The sequence below is a fragment of the Tenebrio molitor genome, chromosome 8 (assembly GCF_963966145.1).
Source record: "Tenebrio molitor chromosome 8, icTenMoli1.1, whole genome shotgun sequence".
NCBI classification, from domain to species: Eukaryota; Metazoa; Arthropoda; class Insecta; order Coleoptera; family Tenebrionidae; genus Tenebrio; species Tenebrio molitor.
In genome coordinates, this window is record NC_091053.1 from 13,606,817 (window position 1) to 13,624,213 (window position 17,397).

General features: G+C 34.4%; 1 protein-coding gene across 3 annotated transcripts; it reads left to right on the forward strand.

Annotated features, from left to right (window-relative positions):
- Positions 1-86: 86 nt before the first annotated feature.
- LOC138136854 (transformer-2 protein homolog) lies at positions 87-17,079 on the forward strand. Of its 3 annotated transcripts, XM_069056174.1 has the most exons (5): positions 87-242; positions 7,883-8,667; positions 9,935-10,108; positions 15,270-15,338; positions 16,713-17,079. In XM_069056174.1, exons 1-5 carry the CDS (start codon positions 228-230, stop codon positions 16,873-16,875), a joined length of 1,206 nt encoding a protein of 401 aa, XP_068912275.1. In that variant the 5' UTR covers positions 87-227; the 3' UTR covers positions 16,876-17,079. The 3 variants fall into 3 exon arrangements, with proteins under 3 accessions (XP_068912275.1, XP_068912276.1, XP_068912277.1); XM_069056175.1 differs by lacking the exon at positions 15,270-15,338; XM_069056176.1 differs by lacking the exon at positions 9,935-10,108.
- The last annotated feature ends 318 nt before the right edge of the window (positions 17,080-17,397 follow it).

The following is a 17,397-nucleotide window of genomic DNA, read 5'->3' on the forward strand; positions in this document are numbered from 1 at the left end:
TGCACCAACAATGGTCCCATTATCCATGGATCTCTTCCACTCTTCCCAGCGACAAGGTTACAAACGCTGACCCATGGGCATGCGGCGATACGCTGTATAAATCACAGACAATAACCATGTCCACATCCACTCGTCTGTGATCCGCACTCGCGATCGTGATAGTACTAGCTGTGCACCAGTACTATTAGTTCACCAGTGTGTGGATGGTTCGCTGATCTCTGACCACCATGCGGTGTCCCACTGTAAGTACCAAATAAATATTTAGACGCATTTGTGGTTTGCTCGACGCTGCACGATTCAATTTGATCGATGGTTGGAACGAAAAATAATGACATTTTAATTTTTGTCGCGTGCTGATTGGGTTTACTTCGAGTGTTTAATCGGTTGATTCTGGCGGTTGCGTTTTTTAATAAAATGAATGCACCGGTGTCGATCAGATAACAAATAATTGAAATATGGGGGGATTATTCAAATTTAGAGTAATTAAGTGAGTCAGACGGAGCAAGTCAAGCCTGTGATATTTTTTAACAGTAATGAGACGGTGTTATTAGCATGCAAAACTTGACCTTCTGGACAGATCTTGAAAATTTATTAATTTTTTATCGGCGCGTTGGTGAATTAATTAGCAGTCGCAGAATTTTGCAGTAGTGTTCTGTGTTTACGTGGAATTTAATTTATGTTAACTCGACTGAAAATATTTTTCCGGAGGGAATTGTTAATTTGCTGTTGAAAACAAACAACGTTAAAATTTTGTTTATGGTTTTTCGCACACACAAAAATGAAAGTAAAAACTACAGTAAAGAAAATTAAAACAAGAAGGGAAAATAGTAATCTAATGTGAATCTTGATAAGCAAAGCTAATGAAAAATCAGTGGTAAAATTATGGAAGTAAAAATTGTTTAAAAATGCGAAATAAGTTACATAACACAAGAAAAGAAAATTATGTACATATTTTTATAGAGACGAAATTAGGAATGTAAGTTAAGATAATTAAAGTGTAAGTGAGTAATGAAAAAAACAATACTCCACTGATTAATAAAGAATTAATAGAATGTAGATATAGGTAGGAAATTGAGAAAACTGATAAAAATGAAAGTGAAAAGAAAGGAAATTGAATACGTAACAGATAATAATTTTGAAAAAACTAAAAAAAAAAATTAAACGCTCATTAATTACCTACGTTTCTAACTTTCTTTAGTAGAAAAAAATAGAAGACTACTACAGAAGAAAAGGAATGAATAATAGTAAAAAGCAATATATAAAAATATAAATCAAATTATAAATTAATTCCTCAAAAAAAAAAATAAAGACGTCGACAAGCGCAGGTATACAGGCTGTTTGATGAAAAACGCCTCAACCCATAACTTTGTTATTTATTACCCGATTTCAATGAACAAAAAAATCAAAGATATGGTTTTTCAAGCGCTACAAAACAGCCATAAAATGTTTTTTTTTGGCGTTATCTTCAATAGCAAACGATAGTCAACTTTTTTTTTTAATGGACACATGTAGTTTTTTAGGTTTGATCTGATAAGGTTTTTTTTTCTGGGTCTAATGATGTATTGAAAGTTATCATTTGGTTCATAGCTAATTGAAAAAAAAAAAAAAACATTTTTTTGTGGTTCAGCTTATTTTAAAATTTTTAAGAGTGCCGTGAAAAACAATCGGAATACAAAGTACGATAAATGTCATCTAAACGTCAGCTTAGAAGTTTTCAACTGCTTTTTTAAACTTTTTTTATTTAAGTATAAAATAACATTGTCAGTCATGCAGGATAGCAGTCATTTGACTATTATTTTATGTTCGAGTGTAATAAAAATCGTAATTAGTCAAAAACAAAAAGTTAATAGAAAAAATAATAATAATAAAAAATAAAATATTTTTTTAAAATTATTCTTTATGTTTTCCAAGAAAATAATAATAAAACTCTTCAAGATTACACCTGAAAATTTTCAAACTCACACTTGACATTTGTTGCTATTTGTATTCCAATTGTTATTCACGACACACTTGAAAATTTCATAATAAACTAAACTACAATTAAAAATTGTTTTATTTTTTTTTCAGTCAGCTATGAACCAAACGATAACTTTTAATACATCGTTAGATTCAGAAAAAAAAACTTTATCAGACTGAGCCTAAAAAACTACATGTGTCCATTAAAAAAAAAAAAAAGTTGACTATCGTAAGTTACTGAAAATAACGCCAAAAAAATTATTTTATGGCTACTTCGTAGCGCATGAAAAACCATATCTTCGGTTTTTTTGTTCATTGAAATCGGATAATAAATAAAAAGGTTATGGGTTGAGGCGTTTTTTATCAAACAGCCTGTAATATCAAAATTGAAAGGAATAATCAAATATGTATATGAATATTAAACAGATTAAAAAACAAAGAATGATTAGGTATAAGAGCAGGAGAAGATAATACAGAAGAAAATAACAACATAATGAGAAGCAAAAAACAAACACTTTTTTAAAATTTATTTTCTTGGAAAAATAAAAATATTACCAATAAAAGTAAAAATAAATATGAGAGGAATAATTAAAAAAATAAAGAATTATAAATGAACAGTTGATAGATTAATAATGATGGGAAAAATACAAAAAAAAAGATATGTGGAAAGAAAAGTAAAATGTAGAAACTTAAAAAAAAAATCATGAATGGTACGAGTAAAATTAAAAGTTAAAAAAGTAAAAAACACGACAGACAGAAGGAAAGAAATTAATAACAGTAAAATGCAATATAAAAAATATAAAACATACAAGAATTGACAGGAATAAAAGTTAAAACAAACACGAAAATGAAAATCAAAATAAAGAAAGAATTATGAATTAACAGATTTAATAATAACTAGAGGTCGCCCAGCGGTCGAAATTCGACCGTTTTCATTAAATTTTTAAGTTTGAACGTTACTGAGGTTTTTTTTATCGAAGAGTATACCTCTATAATAAATTATCGCATACAATTTTTTTGAATTTTGTTCTACTACGTCAGCTGCGAGCGTCTACAAATTCGTCATTATGCACTAATTTTCGAGTTATTTGAAAAATACGAACGATAGGAAAAATGAGGTATAGTTTGGGTATGCCATATTTAAAAAACAATAACGCGTTTTTTATTGCTATACTGGCCAGGTTTCGCCAAGGCGACACAATTAATACAAAAAAAAAATGAAAAATGAAATAAAGAACGTGTTTCGTATTTTTTAAACCTATATTTTTTTATTGAAACAAAAAAACCGGGCGGTTAAAAAAATAAAATGTCCATTGAACTTAAAATAAAATTTCATCGTTTGCTAAATGCCCGTGGCCGTTATTTCGGAAACATAAAATCTCAAATCATGATCAAATGATCGAACTCTACTTGCTGCGACGTACAATTGAAAACTGGTTGCCTCACTAAAATTCCAATTTTTTCGAATGTTTGTTTTTGAGACTTATTTATTGTCATCGCAAATGCAGCTGTAATTGGAAATTGACTTCTTTGAAAATTAAATGGTAAAACAGTACCTGAATATGTTAAATTTATACGTGGAATCAAAATTCTCTTATTGCGTTCGGTTCCAGTTAAAACTTCGCAATCAATAACATTGCGATGCATTAACTTGATGGGCATTCTTGTTCCATTGACTAATGCTTCCTTTGTATTTAAGTTTCTGATCAGTAAAACGTGCAATTAACTTTCAATACTAACTTATGTGGTGGTAAACCACTAATAGAATTTTATATTTCACTCCAAAGAGTTTTTTTTATGAATAATCTAAATAAACTTCCTCTTGGAGTGTCCCCGAAAAAGAAGATGAGTCCATAACTCTTTTATTTATCGGAGGATTTTAATTATTTATACACCAAATTAAATGGCTCTAAATACGCTACAAAAAGCCCTAATAAATTCACATCGAGGTCCAAGAGCTTCAGGGCTAAACTGTCAAAATATTTTTTTTCAAATGCAAACACATAATTTTTTTAACACCTCTGATAGAGATTTTTAGTCTAAAGAGAATAGTGTATCACAAGTGTACACTTACCTACCCAAAATACAAAATAAAGTTAAAAAATGCTACTATCGTCGATGCTTAAACTGTGTGCAATCCCAAATGTTATTACATATCTGTCATTTGTTTTTTCAACCAACTTAATTTGGTTAATTTATTACATTGTAACGCAATGAATTTTGATAGCTTCTCGCTTGGTGCTCGTCATTTGTTTCAAAATGTACTGTTATTTTTTTAAATTTTTTTCTTATATGAGGTTACACATGTCATACATTATTATTTTCAGACTAAAAATCTCTATCAGAATTACTAAAAAAAGTATGTGTCCGTATTTGAAAAAAATATTTTGAGAGTTTAACCTTGAAGCAATTTGGGTTTTACGTGAATTTAGTGCGCCATTTTGTAGCTTATTCACAACCATTTAATTTGTTGTATAGATAATTAAAATCCTCCGATAAATAAGGGAGCTATGGATTTGTCTCTTTTTTGGGGGACACTCTGTATATTATACATAAATTTTATCTTTCTGCACTCCTTCTCCACATAAACTTTAACTATGCCAAATCTCACACTCATCCGTGCGCGGAATTTGCTTAAAAAGGGGTACAAAGGTTTTCCTTCACGTATTAATATATAGATGAAAGAGCAATTCAGATTTTCTCTTATTTTAAGATTTCAAAAATCATTGATAAAATCAACGAAGTTATAATAATAAAGAATGAACATATGAGTAACCTGACAAAATAAATAAAGGTAAATGTGTGTATATAATATAATATAAAAATATATTTAAAAAATTGAAAGAAAAAGAAAAAATATGTTACATTTTCTCATGAAAACTAAAAATAGGATAAAAACAGAAACTAATAGAAAAGATATTAGTCAAATAACTCTACCGGGAGTTTTAATTTACTTACGAATAATAGTATATTATAAGCCAGTTTATAGAAAGAGAATTAAGTATTTAATTCGAACTAAATTTTAATACGCGATTAACCTATGAATCCGAAACTTCTATTGATTCAATCTGATCACGTGTTCAGTTAATCTCGCGTTTGATTATAATTAACTTAATTTCGATTCTGTAAACTAGCCCTAAGTATATCATAAAGAGTAGCAGTGAGTCTTTTTGTGCCAAGCCCAGAGATTGAAAACCGAAACCCAGTTGAGGTCGACAACTGGGCGAAGCACAAAAAGACCTTCTGCTCTGAATGATATATACTACTTTATCTTCCAGCAGGTCACAAAAAAAAAATCGGACATGAATTCATTAATTTTTTTCCTGCAGTTCCATTTATACGACAATTTTCAAATTTTAAGGCAATAGTAATTCCTACTTGTCTTGTAATATTATTGGTACTTGCTTGAAATTTTCATAATATGTATTGATAAAGTCTACAACACTGCCTAAATTATCCGAGGTACACATTTCCAGGTAAAACTTTCTCAAAATGGTGAATGATCGCGATTTTTTATTTTTAGTATCCTGAAATTTAACTAAGATAGCAGAGCCCAAATCGTCGATATCTCCCAATGTCAAATTGGTGAATTCATCGCATCATAAGCGCCAGTCACACATAACCTACAATAACAATTTATAATTCTTCCTCCAGGGAATTCAGAAATTTTATCCTTGTAGCCAGATACTTTTAATCATGAGCATTATGTAGCAATCATACACTTTTCGGGACTTTGGTGGGACTAGATCCTACATAGTTTACCGCGATCTGCGTTAATTATTCTGTTATTCTCGAGGCGCGGAATGCATTTCGTTTTCAACGGCATCAGTTATTCGCTAAATATAACAAAAATTATCAAAACGTGAATAGCAAACGATTACAACTTACAGCTGTTTACTTTTTAACACTGAACGGTTATCTTGCGTTATATTTTAATTTTCACATTATGACATCTTACATCTATATCCACGCCGTGGACACGCCCACAACGAGTCCACAGCGGGCGGTACGTGATAGGCCATAGGGGAAGCGGTTAAATATTGGGTAATAATTTTTTAGAGGGTTTTCTTTAATGGCGATAATTTAAATATTACATGTTTCCTGTAATTGATAAGTAAATCGTGATAAATACTTCAAATGACTTTATATTTGACTCGGTCGAGCCGCCTATGGGACATTTCTACTCCTAGGACTTGAAGTATTTCTACTCCGCTCAGAAAAAGAAGACACTTTAACCGTCTCTATGGAGATACACAAAGGCGCGATTTTCGACCGCTTGAAGTGAAGATAAATTTTTTTTGATAATATGGAAAAACATATTTCTCACAATAAAAAATATTTATGAATGAGAACATAAATATTTACAATTACATAGTTTAAAATTGACATTGCTTCTTTATGAATCGAGATTTTTATTACATTATTATAATTATTAAATTTAAAGAAACGGGTTGTCAAGGCTGGTTTGATAATTATCATTTTCATTTATAATCAAATGTGGAATGATCGAATTTTTAGTCGCTTTATAACGTTGCATCCCTAAAAAAAAAGGTATTTCTTCCTTTAAGTTAATTTAATTTTTTTTTTTTAGAAATTATAAAATGTAAGCGACACCTTTTATACTTCTTCATTAAATATGCAAGGATTCTGGAAATAAGTTTGAAAAAAAAAGTGGAGTATCCTTGACACAAAATAATTCTGCGTAAATGACTTTCGGGGGTGCAATAAAAAAAATTATCGAAAGGAAGAGTAATGTAACGTTTGTGACTGACGGGCACCTTTTACCTTTGATTATTATTCTTTCTAAACTACCAAGATAATCAATTAAATATCTTTAACTCAGCAGCGTACTAGCAATTTTGACCAAATTTTCAATCATTTGTATCTCGAAAACGAAAAAACTTTTCTAATTTTTTTTTGTCTGAGACTTCTCATCATAAGCAATTACCGGGTATTTTTTCCTAACTTATTTCAAAATCATCCTGTATGTACATCAAATAGAATTTACTCAACAGCGCACAATTTTCATATAACTGAATCTTTTTTACAAATGCTTTTCCTTGCTTCGTTTCACCAAAATTACTATTGCATTGAACGTACACATTGCTAAATAACAAATATATAATAAATTATTATTATTATTACCCTGATGGAAGATCTTGATCTTCGTTGATTATATCACAAGACTGGTTAAAATATACAAAATTGTTGCAAAAATTAAAAACGAATCAACACTAATCTCATTTAACTCTAGAATTTATCTCGTCAAGATGACATCTCATTCTCTCAAACAATCAACTTTTAAAGATCACTACGCAAGCCTACGTTTTCTTGTCACATTTTCTTCATTAAGCAAACAAAAACGTTCCCAAGAAAACAATTCACCTTTCGGTACCTCACCGCAATATATTTATTTTTCATCACGATTTCGTACATTTTCAGGCAAAATTTTTATTTCTACTCCAAACTATTTTTTAATAAAACATTAATATTTTCCACGAGATGTTTTTCACCAGATAACATCTGAATTAATAATCGCAATTTATGGTAATAAAACAGAAAACGAGCCAACTTTAAACAAACATGATGAAACAATTTCAATATTGCAGTTCATTCGAATAAATCACGAATGAATATGTATCAGTTCAATGTACTTCGTTATGATTTTTTACTGCGGTTGTATCAAAGCGTAAAATGGACATGTCCAATGGTTCCCGTGCAATTAATTTAATAGCAACTGAAATTAATTTCCGCATCCGGTTCAGATCAACCAGCTTAGCTTTATAATATTTCATTTGGCTGTCAGTGTTGGATTTATTTTGTGATGTATTCCATAAATTAGCATCAGTTAGAGAACTTTACATTTTAGACAGAGCACGAGAAATGAGAAAATCTTCTTGTCCTGATCAGAAATTTCTATTTTTAGCACACCTTGTTTCGCTCGTCGACGCTCCTGCTGCTGTTCCTGCTGCCTCTGCCTTCGACCAACAGCGCCACTGTCAAAGACGTCTTCAACTTGAACCCTCAACTGTCGTCGCGAGTACCTCGAGATAACAAGTACTACCCGAGCAGATACGGCTCCAGTCCAAACCGAGCCATCAAACCTGAGGAGTCTCCGGAAGCCCACGAAGCCACTCAAAACCCCGTCGAAAAGAGATGCACTCGGTGCGACTCCACCTACTCTGACACTCGATACCCGTACGAAACTAGACCGCGGTACGACGAGAAGAGACCGAGACCGGCCGAGTACGACAGGTACGACAGATACGACAGATACGACAGGTATGATGATAGGAGGTACGACCGGTACGACGACAGAGACAGGTACGACAGGTACGACAGGAGGCCGTCGTACGACAGATACGAGAGACCGGAGAGACCAGAGAGACCAGAGAGATATGATAGAGATCGGTACGATAGAGATAGATATGATCGAGACAGGTACGACAGGTACGATAACAGAGATCGGTACTACGAGAGGGATTATGACCGAGGATTCGGGTATGACAACAGAGGGTACGACTACAGGGATCGGGGGTACAACGACTATCAAGGTTTCTCGGGGGCGGGGTATGATGGAGGTAGAGGGTACTACTCTGGAGGAGGAGGAGGAGGAGGACGGCCAGAAGCGGCGCCTGGGTATTGGGGGACCAGTGGAGGGTATGCCAGCAATTGGAACTATGGAGGAGGCAGAGACGACGGTCGAGACAGGTGAGTACCACAGGGTACTACAAGGATATACAAAAGTGAAGGGTTTTGTTCGCCATTGGAAAATGGTGCAGAGTGACAAATTTGTTTGGGAAATAGTCACGTCCAGTACCTTTGTGCGTCCAAAATTAGTACCATTCCACATCTTTTATGTTTCAAATCGATTGATTTCTCTTCATCTTCGTTTTGCAAGTTTATCTCATTGAAAGTGTGTCTGGAGATTAGTTCCAGAAGTAGAACTAGCGAGTCAAGCATACAATACGAATCAGAAGTTTAGGGAAACCCAGCGAAGCATTAATTACGCATTTTAATTTCGCTGGAACATTCTGAATTAGTTTTTCCAAATGGCTGATCAAAAGACACATTCAGCGATATTTATTCAGTTATTTTCCGCCCGAGACTAGCAGAAATACTTGGAAATAACCAAATAATTTCCTAGACGGCATCTTTTCCAACTCTGCATAAACATTTCCACAGTGAAAGGACTCGATGCATTCCGCTGAAATATGCTTCGACAACATTTGGAATTTTCCATTCATCAAATCCTGAATTTTTCCGCCGCAACAAAAAGTCATCCGAGTTTCGCTTTGCTTGAACGCTCAAATTTTATTCCGGTGCATCTGCTCCGCCAGATTAAATCGAACACGAAACACCACCGGAGCTTATCTGCAATTGACGCCGCTAAACTCGCTCCGGTGCTTTCATAAAATTCAACTTCAATTTGCAATTGCGCTGAGGGCTTCATAATTAATGTGCACCGAAGTAGTTTGGTGTTTCGTTTGAATTAAGCTCTTGTCTGGAGAGGGCGCTGGATTAAAACATTTTAAGTAAAAGCTCGGGGAACTTGCCCGGAGTCGAGACAGAAATATTTTAACAACACTCAAATCATAATAATAATGCCATCATAGGTTCACGTGATGAGACCGAAATTGTATTTCCTCGCGGCCACCCATCCAATCGGCAGCCGCCCTCGACACTGCTTCATCTCTCCGATCTACATAATAGTAATATTTTAAATTATTTCTGAGGTGTATTCCTTGCACGATCGCATCCCTTCGGAGCTGATCGACCGAAGGGGTCTCTATTATCGCCCCCACCCCCAAGGATATTCAATTTGGCTCGGTCCGGGTGCGTGTAATGCATTAGAACTGATTTATTCAATTAGTGTGTGTGCGTTTCCCTCTTATCGGCGAGGGTATCACCGTGGGGGTGTAATTCCGGTGTTTCGACGAGGGTTGATCGTTGATAAAGAACAAAGGCTCGATTGTAGGAATCGTTACGATTATGATGGATTCAAGCCGTGGGACGAGACGTACAGAGGCACCTCAGGATGGGATAACAGCGGACGAGGATATTACTTTGCCACGGGTATTCCTGAGGTGGGAGCGGAGCATTGGGGATCTAAGGGATACACGGATCGAGGAAGGGATGATTATAGGGACAGGTCAGTGATGGTGGCCGTGCGGTAGTAGATCAGATAACTTGTATTAACCAGTTCTAATTCTGGGGGTGTAGATGAGATCTAAGTGATGTTGGGTGCATGAGATTGTACTCTTAACAGGTTGGTGGTGTCGGAGGGAATCTAATTGGCGGGCGTAGTTAACAAAGAGATTTTTATTTAACCAAAAGATCTGTAGGTAGATTAGATTGACAAGTAGATAGATGAAATGTTTCTAGTAATATTTAATAATTTACTCAAGATCTTATTCAAATTCTGCAAGTTCTAAAAGCGGAATGACTCAAGAACTGAGTAAAATAACAGCAAAAACCAACCGTTCTAATTCTGCAGTTTAACTGTCTAGTCCTATTTCTCTTGCTGTTTAATTTCAACCAAGAAGCATTTTTTATTTCACAATATCTTACAATTCTTGTACGTTCCAAGAGCAAAACCAAAAGTTCTAATTCTGCAGTTTCTGAATTGTTTTTATTTCTTACCTTGTGCTCATAGAACAAGAGCTAAAAAAGTTCTAATTCTACAGTAGAACTATTTCCTTCTATTTTTCTTAGCTAGCATTTCAACAGAGATTTTTTATTTTACAGTTTTTTTATGTTCTCGTAGAACCAAAATTTCTAATTCCGCAGTTTAACTACATATTTAGAACTAATTTCCCTTGCGTAACTATGTCCTTTTATCCAGGAAGTATTTTTTATTTCACAAGTTCTTACAATTCAAACAAAACAAACAATTCAAGCAAAACGAAAAATTCTAATTTTGCAATTTAACTATTTTTTTTGGGTTTCTCACATTTAACTATTTCATTTCAATCAAGAAGTGTTTTTTTACTTCAAAATTGCGTATCATTCTTATTCTCGTAGGAGGAAGAGTAAAACCAAAAGTTCTAATTCTACAGTTTAACTATTTGGTCTTGTTTCTCTTGTTTCATTTTTTCAACCAAAGAGTGTTTTCCTTCACAATTTCTTGACATTCTTGTTGTAGAATTCTAGTCTAAATTCTAGAGTTTAATTCTTTACTTCTATTTCTCTTGTCCATTTCCAAAAACCAAAAGTTCTAATCTTGCAATTTAACCATTTTGTTCAATCTCTCTTGACCGTTTTATTTCAACCAAGAAGTGTTTGTTAATTTCACAATGCCTTACCATTCTTGTTCTTCTTCTTCTTCATTACTACAAAATTCTTCAGTCTTGTGTGACTTGACACGAGTGACCAAATCTCCAAGAAATGTTGAAACAGAATTACGTGACTGACCGTTCCACATGTCGACGTTACGTACCAATTACTTTCATCATCAAGGTAAAGGCTGTTCTTCTACTTTCACAAACAAACAAAACAAACCCTGACCCGCTTCCAATTTCGCTGGATCTTAACAATTTGCTTCCGATTGTTGCGAATCATCTGAAGACATGATTGTTCTTGAAAGATGTAAAGAGTGTATTTGATTTTAATTAGTTGGTGAAAGAAAGCATTGTCGATTCTGCCACGTAAACACTCCGCTGCCGCCCCCGTTAATAATTCATCGAGTGGAGCGTGGCAATTTTATTCAAGGATAAATTTTCGTTTAGAATTCAGATCATTTGGGTAAATAATTGAAAATATGGAACGTATTTGTGGTGACACGCCCCCGAAACATTTATTAGATGAGGAATAGGTGGTGCGGCGGCCCCTTCAATAATTTCGACGGAATTTATAAAGCCCCAACAAAGTCATTCGAACAATGTCGTGCTCGAGGAACTTGTTAAATGGTGTACACTCCGGCGTCGTCGGCGACCTTCTAAATTATAAATAAGCCGTGGATTCCGAAGCTGTAAGGCTAGAGATATATCACCAATAAAAGCTCCTGCATATCGGCTTAAGCTCGAGCTGTACACCGCCCTCTGTCGGGATAGCTAATGCACTAGTTTGTAATTTGGCGTTTTAGGGGATTTTTAATGCGCCGGATTAGGGGTGAACTCGACCGGGTAGTAAGAAATTGGCTCCACCTCTCTAACTTGAAATAATTAAAAATTAATTTTGCATGATGTACACAGTGCACAAATAGATAAATCAATCTTTATTAGTGAAGAGATCGAGCGTTCAAAACAAGCAGGCCCTGGTTTTACAAACACAGGTCGTCCTTGTAGTTTGTTGATATTTCGTCGCCATAACCTCACATTTAGGAAACTTTTCTTTGGTTAGTTGCGTCGAGTGTTCATTTAAATTTCTCATCAAAGTTGGCGTTGAAGAGTCGATTGTGAACGCACCACTCGTCAGAGTGAAAACATAAACAGCGCAAAAAGTGAGGTTAGATTTAAACAGGTGTGATCCGTGACCCGTGGTGCGTTCACAAGCGACTTCTCAACGTCAACCTTGAGGAGAAATTTAAATGAAATATAAAGAACTGTTCTTGACAAATAAAGTAGCTCACATCACTGCTTCATCTATGGATAAATGACGTTTGACATTTGTTGTTTGACAGTTAATCATCCGCTAACGGAAACGAAGGCACAAAAGCACAAAGAAAAATAACGAATGATAAATATAAATACAAAACTATTAAGGAGATTATTTTCTTAAATTTTTGTACTTCGCACAATTAACGTTTAAGAAGATGATGACCTACCAAGTATTTATATTCAGATTTGTACATTTTTAAAGCGTTGGGGGGACAAGTTAGGTACGTTGCAAAGTCCAATATAAATTAATTACTAGATTTACCAAAGTGACTATAAAAGGTTGTGATGTTTTCAAATATGTTTGCAACGCAAATGTTGCTCATTCTGACGGCAATTTCTTGTTTGACAATAGACGACAATACGTTTAGAAGGGGGGCGTGAAAAACGTGAATTCGGTGAATAAATTAGAAAAACAATAAAATGGTTATTTTAACTAACATACAGGGTATAATTGAAATGCACGGAATAATTTTAATCACGAGCTACTGGCTTCATGTAGAACTCGAAAAAAATATTTAAAAAATTCTATGTCAAAAAATAAAATATAATTATATTATAACCCATGACATACAAGGGTGTATTTTAAAAATGTGCATACATTTTACCTACGAGGTTGTGGGATAACGTAGAAGACTAAAAGCAATTACAAAAAATTATACCTCAAAAATTAAAAGTCATTTTATTTTTTGACATAGACATCAATTACACCCTGTATAAAAGTAAGTGATTGAAGGAAATGTTCGAAATGATGTCCACTTTGCAGCTCTTGAAAATTGTTAATCGGATGTCTTAACAATAAGTTTTTCGAGTGGGGGAACAAAAAGAAGTCAATAGGAGTCAAGTCGGGTGATCGGCTTGGCCACAGTCCAATACTTATCAATTGTGTCATGTGAGCAGTAGGTGAATCTTGTTGGAAATAGCCGTTTGTCAGTGCTCTATCATTCCGTTGATTTATAAATGATTCAAGGAGTCTTTGGTATCTTTGAGCGTTAATAGTTTCATTAAAGCAAATTGGGTCAATAATTCACCTTTGGGACATTGAAACCCAAATATAACATTGTGGGGATTATGTACTTACCAAGATCTATCGTGTTAACGAAACCAAAAAGATGAAACCAAGCTTCATCAGAAAAAAGTAATGTCTTGCGTGTCGTGTCATTACTAAGAAAGTTGTTTGTTGTGCCAATGGAAAAATAAGAATCATGATGATGAGTTGTTGAACCAACAAATATTTGTAAAGGTGTGAATGTAAATTTTTCTTTAGGATTCATCTTGAGAATCACAGGAATGTCCAAAAATGAAGTAAATTAATTTAAGAGGAGGAAGGAAAATTTAATTATTAATTAATTAATATTTCTTGGGATAAAAGACGCACCGAAATGTGTGTATTTAGTTAAACAATTTGGTCAATGTTTTTCACAACATATAAAAGGGGTTTAACCACTCTTCCACAATGCTGTGAGAAAAGCATGATATTCTGTTTCTTCTTCATTAATGAAACTGCTTCGGAAATATTACATCTTAAAAATATTGACTTAAATTTTATATTTGAATTATTTTTTTTTCATCTACATCTCATCAATGTTAGTTCTTGTAAATATCGGCGTCAACGCCAAATCAACAAATCTTTAACTAATTATATCAACATATTTTAGAATGTTGAACCAGACTTACTATATCGTTAATATAAAATGTGAAGAGAACAGGACCTAAGACAATGCCCGAGGCACTCCATGCCAGACTCTTAGAAACCCAATTTTTAAATTGCATTTTTTGACTATGAATGAACAAATAGAGGTCTTCGATTTTCTCATGGGTTATGAGTAATATCTGCGCAAACGACGAATATCGGTCTCAAGTAAGTGCTACAAACCCACCCTCAGGTCTATTTGCATGTATGTATTTGAATTTGAGAGTAGTCGACGTTTTCAGTTTTCATTTACAGATTTTTCACTAACACCTTTAATAGCCTTTCACAGCAATACGTTCAAGGAATATCTACAGTAACATTTTCCTATTTATTGTGTCAAATTTTCTTTTATACATATTATTTATTTTCCACAACTCTAGTCCAAATATCACAGATTTTAACAGTAATTGATTCACAACAATTATTTTTCTTAATTTTAAAGTACTCTGCTCTCAGTGCTCAACCAACTGTTCTTTCACCACAGGTCTGACATCTTGACACTTTTTTGATTTTGAAATTTTTTCAACTGGAGTTACAAGTGAAGTTTTCAATCTATTCTATCTATTCAAATCTATTCCAACTATTTATCTTCATTACTTATTAATTACAGAGTACATATTAAATTCCTGAACAACTTTTTCTTGTCTTGTTTACCTAAAATATTATTCTTCAAGTTCATTCATGTCATTTTTGAATTATCTTCATTACCGAATGATAACTGTGCAATATTCACTACATTAATATGTGCTAAATAAAAGCGGTCTTAGGGTAGACCGCTGTGGCACCTCAAATGCCAGACTGAAGGACCCGGACTTGAATACCGAACAAACATGACAATTTGATAAATATCACTTAACAAAACTCTTAACCAAAATGTAAAAAAAATCAATATATTTTTTCGTAATTGGATCACTCGTCACGTTGTTCGCTCTCATAGCGTGGGACTCGACACTCATTCTCAATTGATTTCCCATCGACTAGTCTGATATTGTGTATGTATAACCTCCACTCTCTTGGTCCACTAGATATTCCAGCCGGCCTATATCACCACAGGACCCCCTCGCCCCAAATATGGCCGCGTCTGCCGCCCCGACGTAAGTTTTACAACTGTAATTCCCCCAAAAATATGAAATACGCCCGACATTTTTACTTTATGGACCTCATTATTTCCGAAGCTTTCTGCGCGGGGCAATAAAACATCCGTAAACACCGCCGCCATAATTACCATAAATAGAGGTGAATCAGCACGTGAACCCACTTCCGTCCACACTCAAAATGACCGGAAACCCTCTGTACAAAAACAAAATCGTTGATTTCACTTTCAACTTGCTATTTGCATTTGAATTCGTGTTTCGCAACGAGTAGGCCTAACCAGTTTTTCTTAAATTAAACCGTGGGAGTCGCTCGTTTTGGCATTTTCGGTGAACCGACAGGACTTCAAATACATTTTCAATTAGGGTAGGCTGTGATTTATATCTTTTGTCTATTAACGGTTGGTAGACTAGAATAACAATTGGAAAGCGCATTTGACAGCACGAACCGCCGAATTCAAACTAAAGGACAACATTTTGAACATTTGCTCTAAGAATAAATATTTTCTCTTGAATCTAGCATTATTTCCTTTATACATTTTTATGTCACGATCAGAATAAACAACTGCACTGCGCTGTCAAATGTCACCGCTGCGCTGTCTTCAGAAATTGCATGTTGCCAACTTCATTATAAAATCACAACCTACTCGAATTGATAAATTATTTGAAGGCACGGTACATATTTGAAAAAAATATATGAAATGAAACAAATTGTAGAGAATCTGACGAGAAAAAAAAACTTGAGTAGATTTGAAATTTATTGACAAGGACTAAATGGTCCGTTCAGGATCCTGTGAAAGCCGTCCTGAAAATCCACCGTCGCGAAAATCAATTACCCAATGCACCCCGATCTGGGTCAAAAGGTCAGGTGGGTGGCGGTGCATCGATAAATATTTATACAAATCAAATTCAACTCGTGTTTTATTCAGTGCAACGCTTAGCGGGGGTAGAAAATTGTTTCACTTTTATTGGGGGATATCCCCACATTTTGTATAAATTTTTTACGATGGTTGCTGCAGTGTGGACAATAAAAAACAAATTCCTCTTCGATCGAGATTACACTCTTTAATTTAATGGGACACTCTTACACAAGAGATTTTGTTCACCCCCACTACTCCAACTCCCATGTCAATGAACTCCCTCTCCTGAGCTGAAATTATTATTAGTAGAGTACTCCCCCAACTGTCTAAATTCCGGTAAACACCCAACTATAACTTCATTTTTCGCACAAAAACACAACTCCTATACAACTTCGGAATTTTCCGGGGATGCCATACTTGTTAACGAAGTTATCGGAGTAACAAGCTCGCAACTCGAGAGAGGACCAACTCGTTGAAATAAATCGCTTTATTAGATTTGAACGATTGTTTTTTGCAGATACGGGGGTGGCTACAACCGCCCCAGGGACCCCTACGACGGGTACAGAAGCACCAGCTATTTGTACGCGAGACCATCGTCGACCACCACCAACAGACCCCCTAATTCGGGGGATAACGACCCCAACGCCACGCAGAACCCCCAAGACAACTCCTCAGGTTAATTTTTAAGGACACTGTGCAATCCGATAATTTTTTTGATTTTGTCAAAAACTGCCCTGTTAGTTTGTACTTTTTTAACTAATTATTTAATCACGTAATCGACCAAAGATTATGACTAGGATTAAGGTCTGTACGATTTTCAGCAATATTTAATAGAACAAGTGTAGTTATATTGATTTTATAATAAAGGTATAGAGAAATCGAGAGTTGCTGTTGTTTTCGCCACCTAATTCAAAATTGTCAGGTGTCCAATTGTAGTTGTTTGTAAATACACCGCAAAATGATTGTGGAACTCAAAAAAAAAATTTTACTGATGAAGCTTGGTTTTATAAAATATGTGTCTTTACACACGGAGAAAATTGCGGGTGGTCATTAGAAGTAGAAATCTAGTAGTATTAATAGCAAATATTAATAGTAGTGTTAATAGTAATAATAATTAAAAAAAAAAGTTATACTCATTTTTAAATTTTAATTTTATCGTTATCTTATTCAACTGGAAATGCTAGATTAGTTAAGACAAAACT

What these genes read in the sequence shown, in the direction of transcription:
- LOC138136854 (XM_069056174.1), top strand. An exon ending in AGGGATGATTATAGGGACAG is followed by an intron (nt 10,109 to 15,269) that starts GTCAGTGATGGT and finishes TTGGTCCACTAG; the next exon opens with ATATTCCAGCCGGCCTATAT. An exon ending in GCCGCGTCTGCCGCCCCGAC is followed by an intron (nt 15,339 to 16,712) that starts GTAAGTTTTACA and finishes TGTTTTTTGCAG; the next exon opens with ATACGGGGGTGGCTACAACC.